Raw genomic sequence first — 22,325 nt, forward strand, 5'->3', positions numbered from 1 at the left:
TGTATTTTAAGGTTGCAGCTACTTTTAAGCATGCATCTGAGATAAAATCAGGAGAAAGAATCAGAATTGTTCATTGAAGCATCATTGACAAATAATTAAAAATTGGAAACCTGATTGTCAGCAACAGATGATATCAACAGATGAATCATTAACGCACCTAAAATAGATAATACACGTACATATATATGTCTTACCATGTAGAAAGCTCACAACCAAAATCTTAGAAGAAAAAGCAGGTAGCAGAAATTTATCCTATAGAAAGTGTCCAAAACAATGATGTATCTTGTTGAAAATAAAAAAGGAAATATAGTTCCTACCTCAGAGGAATTGAGGGACACAGACTGTCAAGAAATTACAACGCAGTATCAGGAAAGCCAGAATAAGAACAGACACCTAATTCAGCCTGGGGATTGATGGGGGAAAGGTGAAAGAAGGTTTTCCAGAAATGGCAAAGCTTTCCCTGTCTCCATTCACACTGAAGTAAGTCCTGAATGCCAAGAAGGAGTCCCCTAGGTGAAAGAAAGGAGGGAAAAGTGTTTCTAGTAAATAAATATATTTGCAATGTCCCAGATGATATAAACTACTGAGTCTGGATTGGAAACTGCCCTTTGTTTCTCAGGGTGAGTCAAAACAATGGAGGGCTTGGCAGGGGCCTGCTGACAATGGCTCCAATTCCTAAAGGCGGCAGGAAGGGGAGAAGATGCATCGTTGAGGTAAAAGAGGGTGACTTCACGTCAAGGTCTGTTAGGTTTTCTGTCGTATTGTTTTTTGGTTTTGTGCCACACTTTGCGGTGCTCAGAGGTTACTCCTCCTGGCTCCACACTCAGGAAGAGAAGAGAGAAGAGAGAAGAGAGAAGAGAGAAGCGAGAAGCGAGACGCGAGAAGAGAAGTGCCTGTCATAGAGGCAGCTGGAGTGGGGGTGGAGGGTAGTGGGTGGGGTGACAGGAAGGAATCTGGTGACATTGGTGGTGGAAAATGTACATACACTGTTGAAGGGACGGGTGATGGAACATTGTATGACTGAAACCCAGCCATGAACAGCTTCAATTTTTTTTAAAAAGAGGAAGGTCGTGCTTGGGGTGCCCGGTATCAAACCTGGATTGGCAGCGTGCAAAGTAAGTGCCACTCCTGCAATACTATCGCTTTGGTCGGCGCCCCCACCCCCACCTTCCGCGCCACAAAAACGAAGACAGGACAAAATATAAATGGGACCTGTATTGTAGAGAGGAGGGTGACCGCAAGTGTTCAACCAGGACTAAGGGAGCAATTAATTGCAAGTGTAGGTAGGGAGTGTGGGTTTCTGGGACTGGGCATTTTGGGGTGCGTGCTGGAGTGACAAAGGCTCACATTTTGTGCCTGGCCACCCCTGATTGTAACCAAGAGCGAGTACCTCACAAACGTTCAGTAGCAGTTAAAAAAAAACCGTGCAGAGGAAGAATGGTGGGGCTCCTAGCGGGGAGGTGGGGAGGGAAGGCAGATGGTGTGGTTTTCAATTCATATTGAACGTTTTAATTATCAAAAAAAGTTGATGTGAATTTGACACAGGAAAGGTTGACTTGCCTTACATTTCTGAGAGCTCACGGGTGTTCTATTTTCTGCGCCTGTCTGGGCATTTCAAGTACATTTTACAAGTAGGTGGAAAAACATCAAAGCGCCATGATACCAGTGAAAACTAACGTGGTGCAGGAACCGGAGATTAAGTACCTGCAAGGTTTCGGCCGCTGGAAAGGGCTTGAAGCAGAAAGCTGTGGGGGCGGGGAACGGTGTGGCTGTGGGTCTTTGTGTGTGTACAATGCGCGGAGAGAGAAGAGCCTCGGGAGATCGAGCTGGAGCCGCTGAGTGGGCGGGGCTGGGGAGGGGGAGGGGGCGCAGAACTTCCTGCCGAGCCCCGCCCAGGGCCCGCCCCGCCGGCCGCAGATCCGCCTGCCCCGATGACGCCTCTTCCGTCTCCTGGCAACGTGGGGGGCGGGGTTTAAACAATGAGGCCAGGAGGCCGACCATCAGCAAGTTCTCCTTTCAGACCCTTGACCACGATCTTATCCCAAACTATGTTTCTTCCGGTGCTGCCGGGCTATGACTTCAACCGCAACGTGAGTAACGAGGGCGCACCAGACTTAAGCGCTTGAACTCTTCTTCCCTGCCTCCCCTCTTACCCCTTTCCCCAGGTCACCTTGAGTTACATAGGTAAGTCGAACCCCTATAGGTGGGTTAGGCAGCCGACGCTACTGACTGCTCGTTGGGTAGGTGCTATTTTATACCCATTTTACAGCTGAGAGAACGGAGGCTGCACAACCTTGCCGATGCAGCCGACTTTTTTCCACAGCCCAGGATTACTATCCCACTTGAAAGAAAGTTTCTGTTCTGTTCTTTTTTTTTTTTTTTTTTTTTTTGCTTTTTGGGGTCACACCCGATGCTCAGGGGTTACTCCTGGCTTTGCACTCAAGAATTACTCCTAGCGGTGCTTGGGGGACCATATGGAATGCCGGGAATCGAACTGGGTGCAAGGCAAACGCCGTACCCGCTGTGGTATCACTCCGGCCCCCAGAAAGTTTCTGTTCTTAAGTGAAGAAACGTGTGTGCTGGCAGGGGCCCTAGAGGTAGAGACCCACCAGTTTATAAAGTTTAAACCTCAAGTTTATGGAGACAAACACGAACCCAAACCTGGGCACATTTCTCTCTTTTACTTTGAATTGGGACGGCATGAGCATGCAAGAACGGTATGAGCATCCTGGGGGGCTGAGCCATAGTTCAGCGGGTAGAACTTTTGCCTTGCACGCAGCCGGCCTAGGTTTGATCCCGGGCATCCTATGTAGTCCCCCAGCACGGCCAGGAGTAGTTCCTGAGCATCGCTGAGTGGGACCCAAAAAGATTAAAAAGAAATTGCATATTTAAACAAAAATACAAGTCAAGCTTTTGTTTGCACTGGTCCCTAGTCTCCTTCTGTTTGCTAATGTCTGCAAAAAGAACGCAAGAGGGAGGAGCAAGATGGAAACATGCAAGATGGGAGGGAACTACAAAGGAGTTAGAGAAAATGGCAAATTTGGGAACCAGACTGAAGCATTTGACATTGTTGCTTCTAAACAGAATTTTTATCCAAATTGTTAGCTTGCTACCAGTTTATTTTCTTTGCAACTTAAGAACATTGGAGTCTGACCCCCAAGGTGGGCTAGTCCATTCGTCTTTTTCCTTTTAAATTTTATTGATTTTTACTGTGCTGTCTAAATTGTAAGAGTACAGCTTCATACCTCAGTCTGTGTCTGTGCCTCACTACACTAACCAACAAAGTTCTCATAATCAAATTTGGCCCCCTCTACCCATTCCAACCTCCCTCTTTCCCTCCTCTTCTGATAATATTTTCACAGAGCTGAGTTATTTTTATTGTGTTTTCTTAGTCCCCTTACCTTGGTTATTCTACATTCCACATCTATAATTCCTCATAGGAGAGAATGAAATTGTATTTTTAAAAAAAAATTTCTGACTTATTTTACTTACCACGATCACTCCAAATTCCAGCCATGTTATTGCACAAGGCATCATTTTTATTTTTTTAAATAATCGAGAATTGAGTAATAGTGCATTGAGTATATATCGCATGTTTTCTTATCCAGTTATTTTTTTCAGCAGTGCCATATGTGCAGGAACCACTGTGGGTGATTCTTGGCCCAGCAGTTGCAGGCCTGATGATTTGGTGGTACCAGAGACTGCACTCAGGAACGCAAGCATGCCAGGCATGCCCTCCACCCTCTTGAGCTATGTTAATGACTCCCAATTTCTTCTTGAACACTGTTCTATGCATTATTTGGCAGAAGACTTGAGTTTAGCCTTTCATGCTAGCGTTGGCCTTTGGTAAATTAAGCCAGCCACCCAAATACAAATAAGAGAGACCCCTGTGTGGCAGAATCTGAAAAATAATTCCAGAAATAAAAAAGCCTGCTGGATAAAAGTAATTTTAATACAAAATTGAAAGTTGAGCCCACAGCTTTGAGCCCAGCAACACTTCCCATTCCCAGTGCCCGCCTCCTAAAGAACACCCACAGTCCTCACATGTAATGATTAAGCCTGGGATGGAAAACCGGTGGTTGGAGGAGATATTTTAAAACCTTCAAGGCTGTACTGAGTGTACTTTTTGCCTTTTTTCCTAAATAATTTTTTTTCTTGCTGTGAACTACCAACACATGTACAAAAACACATACACACAAAATGAGTGATCTGGGAAGGAATATTAAGAAAAAACTATGTAGCAGAATGTTATTTGAAACTCCAAAAGCATGACCAGAGTTGCCAGATTTTGCCAATAAAAAAAATCACGGTTCCTCCCCAATATATCATGGGATTCACTTACATGGAAAGCTTATTTGTTATTTGTCTGAAATTCAAGTTTAACTGAGCATCTTTCTATTTTACACAACAACCCTATGAAGACCCTTTCTGGCGTTACCTTTTCTCTTTAGACTATTGACTATCCTGGCTGCTATCCCTATAGTTAGGATTAGCTTGCCTTTGAATTCATATCAGTGGAGATGTTCAGTGTTTATTCTTTTGTGACTGGCTTTTATTTAGCTCAACATGATTACTGAGATTTGTTCATGTGGCTGGCTGTAAAGGTGGTTTGTGCATTTTTCATTGCTTTCTAGTATTCTATTGTGGGAGTCTGACATCATTTATACAAATATTTTACTCTTGACACATTTGGTTTGTTTGGGGTTATTAAGAATAATTTGCTGTGACTATTCTTGTTCGTGTCTTGTTATAGTTGCTAGATTATACGATGTTCATCTGTTCAGCTTTAGTAGATGTCAGAGTGATTATACCAATTTACATTTCCAACGGCATTTATGTTCCTATTGCTCCACATTCGTTCTATTGCTTAATATTGTAGTCTTTTAAATGTTTAGTTTTTTGATCAGTGGGTGTAGTGTCACCCTCTGTAGTTTTAATCAGGGCTTTCCTGATTCCTAACCAAGCTTATTTTGTTATCATTTGGATATTCTTTTGGTTAGTCCCTATTTGTCTTTTCTAATTTTCTACCGTACTGCCGACATTTTCTCAGTAATTTATCAGATTTCCTTACCCATTTGGATATCACTCCTTTGTTAGATATCTTTTGCAAACATATTTTAGTTTGGGTTCGGCCTTTTCACCCTCCTTTTGTTGTTTTTGATGATTCTTCTTTCAATTAGTGCTTTTAGTTTTATTTCCTGTTTAAGAAATGATTCTTGGGCTGGAGAGAGAGAGAGAGAGAGAGAGAGAGAGAGAGAGAGAGAGAGAGAGAGAGAGAGAGAGAGAGCGCGCATGAGCTCAAAGGGCTGGAGCATGTGCTTTCTATGCTGGAGATGTGTTTGATCCTTTACAACACATTGTTCATATAGCACTGCCAGGAGCAATCCCTGAGCACTGCCAGGTGTGGCCCCTAAACCAAAAGCTGAAAAAAAGACAAAAAAAAAAAAACGAAAGAGAAAGGAGTACTTACACCAAGGGAATGAGAATATTTTCCTGTGTTATTTTACAGTCTAGCTGGGAGGGAGGAAGGGAGGGAGAGATGGGGAGAGAGGAGGAGAGAGGGAGAGAGAGAAGGTGAGGGAGAAAGAGAGGAGAGAGAGAGGAGGTGGATCAGATTGTATTTTTTTCTCATGTGGATATTCATTTGACACAGAATCATTTATTTAAAAACAGCATTCATTCGAATAAAATTTACTTCTTTTTTGGACAGTACTGAGGTTTGAACTCAGGACCCAGACATGCAAGACAACTGTTTGACCATTGAGCCACATCCCTGGCTGTCAACAGATTAAAATATTGTTGGTTTTATTTAGAGTTCTGTGAATGTGCAATATTCATTCTTGCATGGAGAGGAGCTCCAAAGAGGTCAAGAGTGGTTTGAGTATAATATATAACTGGGTTTCATTTCTGATTGGTGATGTAGAGTTGGAACCTATTTTTTTTTAAATTTTTTTTATTGTGATAGCAGCCATTTCTAAGGGTTTAAATGTTTGTGTTAGGGGTATAATGTTACCATACCACACCTGATCATCAAAGTGTTAATGTACCTCCACCACTGTCCTTAGGACCTTTCCTGTCTACACCCCTGTCCCCTCCAGACTCAGAATTCAGTAGACTTTAAGGGTTTGTTTTCATTGGACATTGTCTTCCTTTGTTTTTCTTTATTTCCTTTAATACCACATCTGGATCAGATCTTCCAGTAATCATCTTTCTTCTTATTTATTTCATTTAGCATGACTCTCCCTCAAACCCCCACTCCAACCCCAGATATATATATATATATATATACATATATATACATACATATATATATATAGACAAGTTTCTGTCTTTTATTATAGCCGAATAGTATTCCATTGTGTCCATATCCCACAGCTACTTTTTTGTTTATCATGTCATTCAACCCTTTGGTTTTTTCCAGATCTTGGCTATTTTAAAATAGCACTGCACTACATGTAGGAATGCATATATCTGTTCAAATTAGTGTTTTTATATTCTTGGATAGATGCCAAGGAATGAAACTGCTGAATTATATGGTAGTTCTAGTTTTAGTTGTAATTTTTTTTTGAAAAGTCTCCATTTAGTTTTCCAGACACTGAGCCAGTTTACTGACCCACCAAAAGCAAATGAGGGTTCCTCATTTTTCAATCCCTTTTTCAATACCTCCCTACCAGTACCAGTTGTTTCCAGCCTTTTGGATATATGGGGTCTGTTTAATACACTTTTGGAAAAGGCCTCCTTTTCTCTGTAGAACTACCTTTGTCAAAAATCAAGTGTCCAAATTTATCTGGGCCTACTGCTCTTTGTCAAAAAATATTCGCTTTTATGCCTCTCTTGCTAAACACAGTACCCAAAAGAAGAGAGAGAGAACAAGGGGGAATGCCCTGCCACAGAGGCAGGATGGGACGAGGGGGATGGAGGGTGGGAGGGATGCTGGGACCCGTGGTGGTGGAGGATGGGCACTGGTGGAGGGATGGGTACTTGATCATTGTATAACTGAAACCCAAGCACAAAAATTTATAAGTTTATAACTGTGCCTCATGGTGTTTCACTAATAAAAAAATAAAAAAATAAATAAAATAAAATTTTAGCTTAAAAAAATAAAAAATAAAACTAAAAGTTCAGAAATCTTTAAAAAAATATTCGCTTTTGGGCTGGAGCTATAGCACAGTGGGTAGGGCATTTGCTTTGCATGCGGCTCACCTGGGTTTGATGCCCAACATCCCATATGGTCCCCAGAGCACCGCCAGGAGTAATTCTTGAGTGCATGAGCCAGGAGTAACCCCTGTGCATTGCCGGTTGTGACCCAAAAAGCAAAAAAACAAAAAAAAACGTTATTATAATAAACACTTAAAAAATATTCACTTTAACATCATAGGAGTGTGTGTGCAAGTTTACCTGCCTGTTTGTGCATTAGGGAATGATGTTATTTTCATTTACTTGTGGTATCTAACTTGGGGTTGTCATTCGACAAATGAATATTATATATTGAGTTATTAAGTAAACTTATCTGTGCCCAAATCTCAGGTAGCTGCATTTAAAATTATTGCACTCACCTTGGCACCAAATGAGCTGCCCCCAAACTGATTTTATTAAAAAGATCAAAACCACTTAAAAGATGGGATGCTCTCTGGCATAAAATTGTCAGTAAGTCAGTAAACCTAATCTAATTAAATTATCAAGAGAGAAACCTGGGCCTCCTGGAGATAACATAATTACTGACAGTTTGGGTTTGAAATGATAACACAAGCTAACTTTCACTGCTTTTTTTTCCCCTAAGAGATTAAAAAGGAAATTGTTTCCTCCCTTACTTTCCTCCAGGTAGTCAGTCATTTCTGAGCAATAGATTAGTTTCTGTCCAGCTAGGTGATAATGCCATCTATACTTGTAAATCTGAAACATGGGACGTGCATAGGGAGTATTGTCTTTTCTAAACTATTAGTGCTAGTAGCACGTATGGCATTAAAATTTGTTTTGATGTGAGTTAATTGAAAGTCTTAGGGAAAGATCACAACTGAATCCCAGTATCTGTTTTTCCAACAGTTTACAGGTTGGATTTATATTGAGCTGAGGAGAATCTCAAACATATTGTCAAAAATAGTAGGATGTTAAAGTTTGAAGGGGCATTTCCAGCCAAAGCTGAAAATCCTTTCTATTGCATTTTGGACAGATGGCTGTGTATCTGATCCTGAGTGCCTGTAATGGATAATAAGTGACACACTTGCTAGTTTTTTTTTTTTATTAGTGAAACACCATGAGGTACAGTTGTAGATTTACAATTTTTTGTGCTTGGGTTTGATTATACAATGATCAGATACCCATCCCTCCACCAGTGCCCATTTTCCACCACCATGGATAATATCCCCCCCACCCCCATCCCCCCATCCCCCCTGCCTCTGTGGCAGGGCAATCCCCTGTATTCTCTCTCTCCTTTTGGGTGGCTTGCTAGTTTTTATGGGGCTACCTTGCCACCAATTTTGAGGGGCTTGTTGCCAATAGTCTTACCATCCAATTCAGCATTTCTCAGCCTAGGGCTCTATGGCTCCCAAGATATTCCAAGGGAACCACAGAGGGAAATTGTGTACTTGAGGCTAGAGGGCCAACTGGTAGAATGGGGAAGGTAACAGGAAGGAAACAATGTCTGAAGTGGGCTGTAGTCCAGAAAAGGTTGAAAAACTGATCTAATTTACTGTGAAGCAATTGTTTCTTTAAGGAAAAAAAAAAAACCCTTAGGCTGGGGATGTAGCTCAGCAATAGACCATTTACTTTGCATGTATGATGCCCTGGGTTTTATCCCTGGCACTACAACACACACACTCACCCCAGTTGATTTTACAATAAGAAAACAAAACAAACTCAGAATCTTTGTCTTAAGATACAGGCAATGCCTTGAGTGTTGTTTTTATTTTTTTTTTAATATCATATAAATATTTGCCTTGCACGCAGCCAGCCCGGCCGAGCCGGGTTCAATTCCTCCTTTCGGAGAGCCTGGCAAGCTACTGAGAATATTCAATATGCCAAACACAGTAACAAGAAGTCTCACAATGGAGACATTACTGGGCCTGCTCGAGCAAATCAATGAACAACGGGAGGACAGTGTTTGTTTGTTTGTTTATACAAAATTTCACATCAATAACCACCTCCATTTTTGACTTTAAGTCTTAGAATGATGACCAGAAATCTGGAGATGTTCAAGCTATTCTGTTGAATTAGAAAAGAAAATGAATTATAGATAAAACAAAACATATCTTAACTGCTTATTATTATTTTTTTTATATTTGGACCATACCAAATTGCTCAGGACTTATTTGTGGCTGTGTTTATGGATCACTTCTCGTAGTGTTTGTTTTTAATCCCAATTATTCAATTATTATGTCTATATTTATCACTTGATCACTTGACATCCCGTTACTCATTGACTTGCTTGAGTGGGTGCCAGTAACATCTCCATTTGTCCCTGTCACGTGCTGATGTAGCCCGATGGCATCTGCTCATTCTAGGAACACGAAAAGCCTCAAATCGATTATTCAGGATCTTGACAAAGAAGTCTGACCATCTCATAGGTGGGCGGCCACACGATCTTTTGACATCCCGTGGAATTCAGCGGGTAATGGCTCTAGTCCAGCGGTCGTCTCTAAATCTCATTACGTGCCCAGCCCATCTGATTTTTGATGCCTTGGCAAACGAGATAGCGTCCCTGATTTTTGACCATCGACAGAGGTCGGAACTCCTGATTCTTTCTCTCATTTGAGTGAAGTGAGATACTCCAAGCATAGCTCTTTTCGATTCCTCTTTGGGAGACCCAAATAGCGTTCTCATCCTGTTTTTGTAGGACCCAGGTCTCTGAGGTGTATGTTAATGCAGGAAGAACAGTGGAATCGAAGAGATGTGCCCGGAGCCAGAGGTTCTTTGTCCTCTTAGTTATTTCTTCAACGTTCTTGAAGGCGTTCCAAGCTGCTCTTTTCCTCCTGCGCAACTCAGGTGCCAGGTCATTCATCATGTTGAGTTCTCGACCTAGGTACACATACCTGTTGCATTCGGAGATGTTTGTCCCGTTGAGAGTGAATGGAACGTCAGGAACGAGATCATTTCTCATAAGCATTGTCTTTGTGAGATTCAGCTGTAGTCCAACCTTTCCACACTCATGGTTGAAGTCGGCCAGCATTTGTGCTTCTTGGCTGATGTTTGGTGTTATTAGAACGATGTCATCAGTGAAGCGGAGGTGGTGTAGTTGCCGACCATCTATCTTCAATCCCATTCCTTCCCATTCCAGTCATCGTATGACGTTCTCAAGGGTGGCACTGAAGAGTTTTGGTGAAATGGTATCACCCTGCCGAACCCCTCTATTGACATCAATGAGCACCTCCCTGTAGAAAGGTGAGATCCTGGTAGTGAATCCACAATACAGCTCACGGAGGATCTTGATGTATTGAGTTTGAACTACCTGTTTGGCTGGGGCCTCGATGACCGCTTCAGTCTCAACAGAATCAAAGGCCTTCTTTAAATCAATGAACGTTAGACATTCATATATTTTATATGTGAGAAAAATTGGTTTGGGAGAAATTTAAATGATAAACAATTGAAATAGAAAAACATGAGTAAGACATAGTAGACATATTGGTTTCATCATATGTCAATTTAAATTTATTTCAATGACAAACATAAGCACAAAACATTTGCTTTATTCACAATATGGAGGATTTTTCTCCAGTCTTAAATTCTGCCTGCACATTCCGGGTTATATTCTCGTGATCAATCCCATTGACTTCAAATAATCTGCATCTGCTCCAAACCCCTTAGCCTGACCCCTGAGGCCACAGGAATTTGCCATTCAGTTTGGGAGATCAATTGAAGAACTCAGACCTGCATTTTTTTTTAAAGGGGAAACAGAATAAAGTAGAATATAATAAAATCTGAATATGTTGTTATGCCTGGAGAGAAGAATAAAGATTGTTTTGTGAGTCTTTGTTTTCCCTGTCACGTGTGTATCTGAGTTGGGTTGCACTGAGATGAATTTGTTACTGTGGCAATCAGAGTTAGAAAAACGCTTTCCCGAGGTAGCCCTCCCCCCTCCCCCACTTCAGTGTAGCGTCTGACCCAGCACAGCTCCCCAACTCTGTGCTGCCAGGAGTGCACCCACAGAGCTCCATATCACTGCCTGTGTCTCCAGTAGTTTGGGGAAACACGGGCCATGCAGAAACAAAAATTTCTATCTCGGTTCTAAGCCCAACAGCAACCTACTTTTATTGGAAAAAAAAAGTGGAGGCAAAATTGACCTTAATCATTCAGAGATGTACCGTGCGGTGTTTATAGCTATTACTTCTAACTAGTTTAGATGAGATATTTTCATCTTCCCAAAACTCAATCTTTTTATCCTGGAGGAAACATTTTAAAGCCTGAAATGATCTTCAGGTCCAGGGAACTCTCACAAAAATAAATGTTATCTACAGACCCCTGAGTTGAAGATAGATCTAGTAATTGTCTCACTTGAATAAAGAATGCTAGTTTTCTGTGGCTGTGTTGATTACAGCCATTTTCTGTACTTACTAGGTGTGATTTTCCTTTTCTACAAAGGATATCAATTCTAGCTCATAACGGACTGTACCAAGGAAACTTCTGTTTATTTTTTTTTAATTCTTCTAGGATTTTTTTTCTTCATCCAAGTAGGCCTAAAAAATAAAATCTCTTGTAATTTCTTTTGTTGTTGTTTTTGGGTCGCATCAGGTGTTACACTCCTGGCTCTGTACTCAGGGATCATTCCTGGGATGCCTGGACGACCTTATGGGATGCAGGGATAGAACCCAGACTGGCAGAGTGCACAACAAGCTCTTATCCACTGTATAATATCTTCAGCTCCTTAATGTAATTTTTATTATAGAGGGAACTGGTAAGATCTAATCTATAGTATATGGCATAAGCAAGAATAATTTTCTCCCTTGTTTAAAATTTACTTTGGCCATATTTTTGTGCTAAACAAATTGGTAGAAAAGCCTCATTTTCTCTTCTTTTTTAATATTTAAAAGAGTGATAGGCAGGGAGCCAGAGAGATAGTAGTGCGTAAGTAGTAAGAGTGCAGAGTCAGTAGTAAGACCTGAACATAGCCAGGTATGGCCTAAAAACTGGAAAAAAAATGATAAGGCAGCAATGATATCGTTCTATTAAATAACTTTCAAAACTTTAAAAAATAAAGGACTTACATTTTCAAAATATAGGCTAAATGGCCCAGAGGAATAATAACTCAGTTACTTAGAATATGTGCCTTGTAACTGTAAGATCAATAATTTATTATTTTTTATTATTTATGCCCTTTTTCTAAATTATTAGTGAAACACCATGAGGTACAGTTGTAGACTTACAAACTTTCGTGCTTGGGTTTCAGTTATACAATGATCCAGTACCCATCCTTCCACAAGTGCCCATTCACCACCACCAATGAACCCAGTAGCCCTCCCACCCCCCCCAAGACCCCCTACCCCACCCCACCTCTGTGGCAGGGCATTCCCTTTTTCAATCTTTCCTTTACGGTGTTGTGGTGTTGTGGTTTGCAATAGAGTTATTGAGTGGCCATCGTGTTTGGTCTATAGTCTACTTTCAGCATGCATCTTGCATCCCGAGTGAGTGAAAGAAAGGTTATGAATTTAATCCCTAGTCCCACCACATGTGCCAAACACAATTCTGAGCTCTATTGTTTAGCACATTGACTACAGCACTGCAGTTTGTGTTTCTTGCCTCCTAGTGGCTTCATGAAATAAATCCTACTTTGGGCTGGAGCGATAGCACAGTGGATAGGGCCGTTGCTTTGCATGCGGCCGACCTGGTCGGCCCAGGTTCGATTCCTCTGCCCCTCTCGGAGAGCCCGGCAAGCTACTGACAGTATCTCACCTGTGCGGCAGAGGCAAAAGCCTGGCAAGCTACCTGTGACATATTCGATATGCCAAACACAGTAACAACAAGTCTCACAATGGAGATGTTACTGGTGCCTGCTTGAGCAAATCGATGAACAATGGGAGGACAGTGCTACAGTGCAGTGCTTCTTTCGATAGATGTATTAAAAGAAATAAAAAAATTAAAATTCCCAAGAATGAATTTTTCACAATATGGCTGTGTTTTTCTACTCACCGAAACAGTTCAGTGAACTAGTATATATATTTGGTGTACAGTCTCTCCAATGTGACAATGTGAGCTACCAGTGGTACACACCAACTGGTGAGAAATAGAAGTGTGAGCTACCAGGAAAATGAGCTAGCATCAAAATTAAGTTTGACTGTTCTAATGTCTGGGCTGGAGCGATAGCACAGTGGGTAGGGTGTTTGCTTTGCAAGCGGCCAACATGGCCGGCCTGAGTTCAATTCCTCCACCACTCTTGGAGAGACCGGCAAGCTACCGAGAGTATCTCGCCTGCATGGCAAAGCCTGGCAAGCTGCCCGTGATGTATTCGTTCTGCCAAACACACTAACAATTGTCACAATGGAGATGTTACTGGGCCTGCTCGAGCAAATTGATGAACGGGAGGACTGTGACAGTGACCATGACGGTTCTAATGTCTGTGATTTTCGTACTACATGCGATTTTTAGAGCCAGGCAGGTGTGAGCACCACAAGTGGTCTAACACGCAGTAGCAATGCATCTGAAAAGATGTGTGGGCATCATGACCAGAGAGTATGACTCCTGGCAAGTACGTGTATGAGCACCAGACAACACTAAAATGTGCAATAGCCTAACAACTAAAGTGTGCGACTGCTGGTGAGCATATGTAAAAGTGCCTTAATTTAAGGAAGACAACAACCCACTGTGAGCCCCACAACCTACAAAAAGTACAACTAAAATGTTCAAGCACCGCTGCTAGGTGTGTGACCACCTGTCATCACAAAAATGGCAGTTAAGGAAAGTAAAATGGGAAGCAACAAATCCCATATAGTTGATTTAAGGTGGGTCTTAATCCCATGTCTTCACACATGCATTTCATGCACTCTACCACTGAACTGTATACCCCAGGCTCTAGAAACTCACTTTGATTTATATTGCTTACAACCTAAAAATATAATGACAACGTGAAATAAAGCTACTAAAACCATAGGAGAAAGCAATATGAATCAAAATAAATCCTAAGACACTATTTTACTTCATTTTTTTCATTTCATCATCCTGTTATTCGTCGATTGCCTCGAGCAGGCCCCAGTAACGTCTCTTTCATCCTAGCCGTGAGATTATATTCAAGGCTATTTAGGAGAATGAGACCCATCATTGTTACTGGTATTTGGCATATTTGGTACGCCACGGGGAGTTTGCCAGACTCTGCCCTGTGGGCAGGCTACATTCGATAGCCTGGAAGTTTGTCCAAAATAGGAATAAGACAATAAGATGTCATAAAAAAAAAGCTCTGATAAGATGTCGCGTGGCCGCGAATGCAGCCGCGCGGTTCCGGGATCTGGATTTTATAGTCTCTGAGTCTTGGCTGCTGATGGGATTACACGGCGCCAGGGGGCCAGGTGGTGGGTGTGACCCCCGCCTACTGGAATTTGGAGGATCTGGGTGGAAGATGCTCGACTCCAATTCGAGTAGGCTTGGAGGTCTCGGCCCCGGAACCCGCGTGGCTTTGTCCCTCTGCCAGTACCTTCATGTGTGCGGAGAGTGGTCTCAGCATGGTGGTGGCTGGTCCTGGAGGTCTTCGGCTGCCGGAGCTCTGGTCGGGACGGGGAGGAAAGCTCAACCTGCTCCCCTCCAAGGGACTCTGGGAAGGAACACCCAGGCGCGGGGGCAGAAGACTGCACTATTTTACTTGAGGCTTAAAAAATAAGCTTTTTTAAAAGCTTTTTTATAAGCTTTTTTAAAAGCTTTTTTATAAGCTTTTTTAAAAAATAAGCTTTTTTAAGAAATTGATTGACATAAGCAGGCTTAGATATAGGCAATAAAAATCACTGTATCTTAATCATCTCATATGCCTTTATATACACAAAGTGTTATAAGTATTTCAAATCAAATCTATTTAAAAATTGAGGTATCATTAACTTATAAGAGTTATGTTTTAGTGGTTCATTGTTGTCATGACAGACCCATAACCAAAGCCCACTTTTCTCTACCATAGTATATTGAACTCCTGTCAGCCCACTGCTCCCAAATACTTGGTTACCTCGATTCTGTGCTCAAACTCTAGGGGTTTGCTTTCATTGAAAATTGTATCTTCCCTTGCTTTGTTTGTTCCCTGATTCCCTGAATCAGATTGTCCACTTATTGTCTTTTTTTTCTCCTGACATTTCACTTTACATGACACACCTCCATTTCCAACCATGTTGTAGAAAAAGGCAAGATTTCATCTTTGGTCATAACTGAATAGTATTTCAGTGTGTGTGTGTGTATGTGTGTGTGTGTGTATCACAACTTCTTTGTCATCTGTCATTGGACAAGAAGTTGTTTTCAGATTTTGACTATTATAGTGTTGCAGTGATCATAGGTATGTCAAAATCTTTTGAATTAGTGTTTTTGAACCACATCAGGAAGTGCTCAGGGCCTACTCATGACTGTGCTCAGAGATCACTCCTGGTGATACCCAGGGACCATATGTAGTTCTGGGGATTGAACCTGGGTTGGTTGTGTGCAAGACAAGCTCCCTGCCTGCTAAACTCTCTCTCTAGGTCCTAGAATAGTGGCTTTTGTGTTCCCTGGAATAGAACTACTGGATCTTATGATAGTTCTAGTTTAAAATGTTTTGGCTAGCTTCACAGAGACTGACCAAACTTACAGTCCCACCAACCATGAATGAGAATTCATTTTCCATTACATGCCTGTCCAGCACTTTTTGTCTCTGGCCCTTTTGATATAGGTCAAAGAATATTATTTTATTTATGAATGAAATTAAAGAATAAAATTTACTTATTCACTATGAAACCTATGCTTATGTATTTTTCCACATAAATACTCAATTCAGGCTTGAAGACGAGATAAGCACACACTTATTTTTTTAAACTTTAGGCATGATGATTTACAATTCTGTTAATGTTAGGGTTTCATGCATGAAAGTTTTCATCACCCTCCACCAGGATGTCTGCTTTCCTCTACCATATTTCAGGTCTTCCTGTTAACACTTGCTTAACAAGGGAAGCTTTGTAAGTAAAATACTGAAAATTGAGGCATAATGGTCATTGCTTTCCTATGAATGGCAACTTATGTGAGGAGTTTCATGTAAGTGTGGAAATGCTTTATAAGAATTTGTCAAACTGTCTCCCAAAGTGAATACCGTTTTGCATTGCCTCTAGGGATGAATGAGAGCTTCTATTGCTCTGAATCCTTAGAGCAATTGACATTGTCAGAGTTTTGGATTTTAACCATTCTAATTGGTGTATAGTTATATTTCACACTGATAAAAATTTTTTATCCTCTGTTGGCTAATGATGCTGAACATTTTCTCATGTGCTTACTTGTCATCCATATATCGTAATTGATTAAATACCTATTTATGTCTTTTTCCATCTTTAATGGAATTATTTCCTTACTGCTGAGTTTTCAGAGCTCTTTTAATATACTGACTACAAGTCCATTGTTGGTTTGAATATATCTTCTCCCAGTTTGTAGCTTGAAATTTTATTCTCTTAAAACAAGTATAGAAAACGTGTGCATCCTTAAAGATAAAATACAACATGAATTCAATCTGTTATTTCCAGTGCAATTTAAGAAGAATAGGGTTTTCATTTAACTGCTTTGATTTTATGTTTATCTTTTACTTATATGAAATATATTAATTTATAAGGACATTGAAGCGATAGCACAGCGGTAGGGCATTTGCCTTACAAGTGGCCAACATAGCCGACCCGAGTTCGATTCCTCTGCCCCTCTTGGAGAGCCCAGCAAGCTACCGAGAGTATCTCGCCCGCAGGGCAGAGCCTGGCAAGCTACCCATGACGTATTCGATATGCCAAACACAGTAACAACAAAGTCTCCAATGGAGACTTTACTGGGCCCGCTCGAGCAAATCGATGAACAATGGGAGGACCGTGACCATGACTGAAGGACATTAGCATATTGACTTGTCTTATCCGCTCAGGTAGAAAACTGCATAATAATTTTTGATAATATTAACAGCTTGAGCATCAAAAATAAAACTGCTTTTGTTAGTCTATTTTTTCTTTGTAGTTCTTTGTGTTTTCAGGATATGTACCACTAGTAACGTACAAATTATTGTTTTAATTTTACTTCAATGATTCCTTATCATATGTTTAAGTTACCAACCCACTTAAGTTTATTAATTTCATTTTGCTTTTCATTTTTAAACATTTTTATAATATAGAACATTTATGTGGTTTCAAAGTCATAAAGTGAATAGCATTAGCTAAGTCTTGGCTTTTCTGACATTCCTTCAATCCCTCTCACCCTGTATAAGTAATTAAAATTTTTCTGTTTAGTTTTGAATTATTTTTCCTTTTTTGGCCTAGATATTCTAACGATAGTAATTTATTTTAAAGTACTTTATGTTTTTCATTAAAAGTCTAATCCCATCATTCAACATACATTTAACCCTTTTTATTATATTTGCCCACTACCTTCCCCCTTCCCTTCTGGTCACCAATAATTTAGTCTGATAATCAAAGTTTATTTTTGTTTTACTTGGTTCATTTGTTTCTTTATGTAATATATGTAAATATAATCATATGGTGTTTGTCTTTCTCTGTCTGACCTAATTTTCTAAGCACAATACCCTTTAGTTCTTTCTAGGTTGCAAATGCAGGATTTCGTTTTTCAAAAAAAAATTTAATAGATGAGTAGCAATTCATTGTGTGAATATTTTATATATATATATATATATATATATATATATAGCATAGCGGGTAGGGCATTTGCCTTGTACGTGGCTAACCCGGGTTAGATTCCCAGCATCCCTGAGCACCACCAGGGGTAATTCCTGAGTGCAGAGCCAAGAGTAACCCCTGTGCATCACCGGGTGTGACCCAGAAGCAATATATATATATATAATTTAATTTTTTCTTTCATTTTCTCCTTTCACTGCTACAGTTACAGTGACTAGGAGTCATACACACTTGGTTGTGGTGCTTACCAGGTTCATATATCTGGCTTTCGTTTTCTGTGCTCACACAATCAGCTGTGGCCCTCACTGAAGGTCACACACTTGAATTGTGGTGGTAGTGCTTGTGTGTCTTTTTGGTGATGGTGTTTTCTGGAGGTTGTGCTCTAGTTGTAGAGCTCTCATACACATGGTTGCTGTGGGCCATATTGCATACTCTGTTGCAGTTTTGGGATTCTCAGAAGAGCAACTATGATTGCGTTCATAACATGTGGATAGCACCAGGGATAGAATTTCTGGCTTCACACTTGTAAGGCAAGTGCTTTTAGCCACCGAGCCATCCCTTAGGTTCAAAGACTTGATATTTAAAAATTATATTAAAAAATTTTGACCACAACTGGTGGTACTCAGGGCTTACTCCTGGCTCTGCACTCAGGGATAATTCTGGTGGTGCTTGGGGACCATATGGGGTTCTGGGTATCAAACCTGGGTCAGCTGCATGTAGAGTAAGTAAGTACCCTTCCTACTATACTATCTCTCTGGCCCTAAAGTTTTTGGTTTTTTTTATTAGTGAAACACCATGAGGTACAGTTGTAGACTTACAAACTTTTGTGCTTGGGTTTCAGTTATACAATGATTGAGTACCCATCCCTCCACCAGTGCCCATTCTCCACCACCAATGATCCTAGTAACAATCCCACCCCCCTACCCTATCCCCCGATCCCACCCCGCCTCTGTGGCATGGTATTCCCTTTTGCTTTCTCTTTCCTTTAGGGTATTGTGGTTTGCAATAGAGGTATTGAGTGGCCATAGTGTTTGGTGTATAGTCTACTTTCAGCACACATCTCACATCCTGAGCGAGCAAATCCTCCAAACACTCTTTACTTGGTGTTCCCTTTTCTATCTGAGCTGCCTTTTCCCCCAGCATGTGCTGCCGGCTTCCAAGCCGTGGAACAGGCATCCTGGTACTTATCTCAAAAATTCTTGGGTGTTCGTCTCCCATTCTGTTACTTTATATTCCCCAGATGAGTGCAGTCTTTCTATATCTGTTCCTCTCTTTCTGACTCATTTCACTTAGCATGATACTTTCCATGTAGAACCACTTGTATGCAAATTTTGTGACTTCATCTTTTCTAACAGCTGCATAGTATCCCATTGTGTAGATGTACCAAAGTTTCTTTAGTCAGTCATCTGTTCTCAGGCACTTGGGTTTTTCCAGATTTTGGATATTGTGAACAGTGCAGCAATGAGCATACAACTGCAGATGTCATTTCGACTGTACTTTTTTGCCTCTCCGGGATATATTCCCAGGAGTGGTATTGCTGGGTCAAATGGGAGTTCAATTTCTAATTTTTTGAGAAGTGTCCATACTCTTTTCCAAAAGGGCTGAACCAGTCGACATTCCCACCAGCAGTGAAGGAGAGTCCCTTTCTCCCCACATCCACTCCAATGCCGGTTGCTTTTGTTCCTTTGGATGTGGGCCAATTTCTGTGGTGTGAGATGATATCTCATTGTTTTGATCTGCATCTCCCTGATTACTAGTGATGTAGAGCATTTTCTCATGTGCCTTTTAGCCATTCTGATTTCTTCTTTGGGAAAGTTTCTCTTCATTTCATCACCCCATTTTTTGATGGGGTTGGATGTTTTCTTCTTGTGGAGTTGGACCAATTCTTTGTATATCCTTGATATCAACCCCTTATCAGATAGCTGTTGGGTGAATATCCTTTCCCATTCTGTAAACTGTTTTTGTATTTTGGTCACTGTTTCTTTTGAAGTGCAGAAGTTTCTTGGTTTAAGATAGTCCCATTTGTTTATTGCTCTTTTCACTTGCTTGGCCAGTGGCATGTCATCTTTGAAGATACCGTTAGCTTCAATGTCGTGGAGGGTTTTGCCAACCTTGTCTTCAATGTACCTTATGGATTCCAGTCTGATGTTGAGGTCTTTAATCCATTTTGTTCTTACATTTGTACATGGTATTAGGTAGATATCTGAACCCATGTATTTGCATGTAGCTGTCCAGTTTTGCCAGTACAATTTGTTAAAGAGGTTTTCCTTGGTCTATTTCACATTTGCTCCCCTATCAATGATTAGATGATCATATACTTGGGGGGAAGTTTTTGATTTTTAAAAAAAAATTCTTAAATTTCTTTTAAAACTCATGGTGGCAGCATATGCTGCAATTCTCTTGAACCTTTCTTTTTTTTCTTTTAATAGAATATTTTAGTTTTTCTTTATAGTGCATAGAGCTAGTCCACTGGAACACGTGTTGCATTTATAGATATACAGTACTGTATTGTGTGGATATGCCATTTGTTAAGCCCATCCCCTTAATGTGCAGATGTTTTATTTTAAGTCTTTAGCTATCACATAATGCTGCAATAAACAGTGAGAGTTTTGATTCAGAAGCGTGAGAGGGATGGCTGGAGTGATAGTAAGCGGAAAGGGCGTTTGCTTTGCACACAGTCCACCTGGCTTCGATTCCCAGCATCCCATATGGTCCCCCAAGCACCGCTAGGAGTAATTCCTGAGTGCAAAGCCAGGACTAACCCCTGTGCATCGCTGGGTATGACCCAAAAAGCCAAAAAAAAGTGAAATGGAACTTACAGCACTGGAGAAAACATTGCAAGGCATATATCTAATGAGTGGCATACTCAGTATGTATAAATAATTCTCAAAACTATACTATAAAAATAAAATTGGGAGGCTGGAAGGTGGTTCTGTTGAGGAGAGGAGGTCGATATCCTCAGGGTCTGCGGATGGTCTTGGATGGTCTTATCAGGCCTTTGTTTTCTGTATCCACAAGGTGGGTCATTCCTAGAATTCTTCTTCCATGAAACTTTGTTTCATTGCAAAGGGCCTTTCCCTATCTACCTGCCTACATCACTGTGGTTAATGTACCTGTTTCATAAGGCTGAGGCTGCAAATTTGATCCCCAGTGCTACCGGCATGGGTTGAGCATACTCCTGACAGCTCTGCTCCATGTTAAGCAGCTCCTTTGTCTGATCCTAGTACATTGTAAGCAGTTTCTGGTCATAATATAGTAAGCTTTACATTAGTGGTTATACAGCTGAACGAGTAAGACCCCTATTGAGAACCATAATGAATATGGAACGACCACAACCAAGCATGTATGTGATTCCAAGTTATCACAATAAGAGTAAAGGAAGGGGAGGTATACAAAAAAGACAAATGATCCACTGCAGAGTACCTGAGTATCATTTCTCTAGAGAAAGTATACAAATAGTATAGAAAAAGATGCTCAATATCAATGGTCACTAGTGCAAATTAAGACTACAGTGAAATATCCTACCAGGGGTATTTGCTACTCTCATACTTTGGCTATTTATTACATATGCAGGCATTCCATAACAGGTACATGCCACAAATATGCCACAGCATAGGTGGACCTCAAGAATGTTAAAGTACAAACAGTATATAGAAGATCACATGTTCTATGATCCCATTTATGTGGAATAGGCAAACCCACAGAGGTGGTTATAATAAAAGAGACATAATTAAATGTTGGCAAGGATGTATGGGCATTGGAACCCTCAGATTGTTGGTTGGAATGGCAAATGCTGTTGCTTCTGCTGTGGAAAAATTAGTAATTCTATAGTACTATGTGTATATAGTATATAGTGTATAAAGAACCTCCAGCTACGAGCACATCTCTTTGATTCCACTATTCTTCCTGCATTAACATATGCCTCAGAGACCTGGACCCTACGAAAACAGGATGAGAACACTATTCGGGTCTCTCAAAGAGGAATCGAAAGAACTATGCTTGGAATATCACGATTCACTCAAATGAGAGATAGAATCCGAAGTTCTGATCTTCGTCAACGCTCAAGAATCAGGGACACTGTCTCATTTGCCAAGACATCAAAAATCAGATGGGCTGGACACGTAATGAGGTTTACAGACAACCGCTGGACTAGAGCCATTACTGATTGGATTCCACGGGACATCAAAAGATCACGTGGACGCCCACCTATAAGATGGTCAGACTTCTTCGTCAAGACCCTAAATGATCTGTTTGAGGCTCTGCATGTTCCTAGAACGAATAGATACCATTGGGCTACGCTAGCACGCAACCGGGATGAATGGAGACGTTACTGGCACCCGCTCGAATAAATCGATGAATAACGGGGATTAAGTGATTAAGTGAAGTGATAGTACTATGTGTAAACTCAAAAAAAAGGACACAGCACAGCGGTGGTGGCTCTATCTCTCCCAACGCCCATGTTCGGTAGTCTCATGCCACTTCCCCCACCCTGGGGAGGTCGATGGCGATGGGCAGGCAAGGGAAAGA

At 40.9% G+C, this 22,325-nt stretch overlaps 1 protein-coding gene across 2 annotated transcripts in view; it reads left to right on the forward strand.

Moving 5' to 3' along the window:
- The first annotated feature begins 1,989 nt into the window (after nucleotides 1-1,989).
- Nucleotides 1,990-22,325, forward strand: part of EFHC2 (EF-hand domain containing 2) — a 316,613-nt gene continuing 296,277 nt past the window's right edge. For both annotated transcript variants that reach the window (XM_056131212.1, XM_056131211.1), the window contains exon 1: nucleotides 1,990-2,090. In XM_056131212.1, the coding sequence (XP_055987187.1) occupies nucleotides 2,049-2,090 (42 nt within the window). In that variant the 5' untranslated portion in view covers nucleotides 1,990-2,048. The remainder of the gene's footprint in view (nucleotides 2,091-22,325) is intronic.

This window comes from Sorex fumeus, unplaced genomic scaffold (genome assembly GCF_029834395.1).
Source record: "Sorex fumeus unplaced genomic scaffold, SorFum_2.1 ptg000086l, whole genome shotgun sequence".
Classification (NCBI taxonomy): domain Eukaryota; kingdom Metazoa; phylum Chordata; class Mammalia; order Eulipotyphla; family Soricidae; genus Sorex; species Sorex fumeus.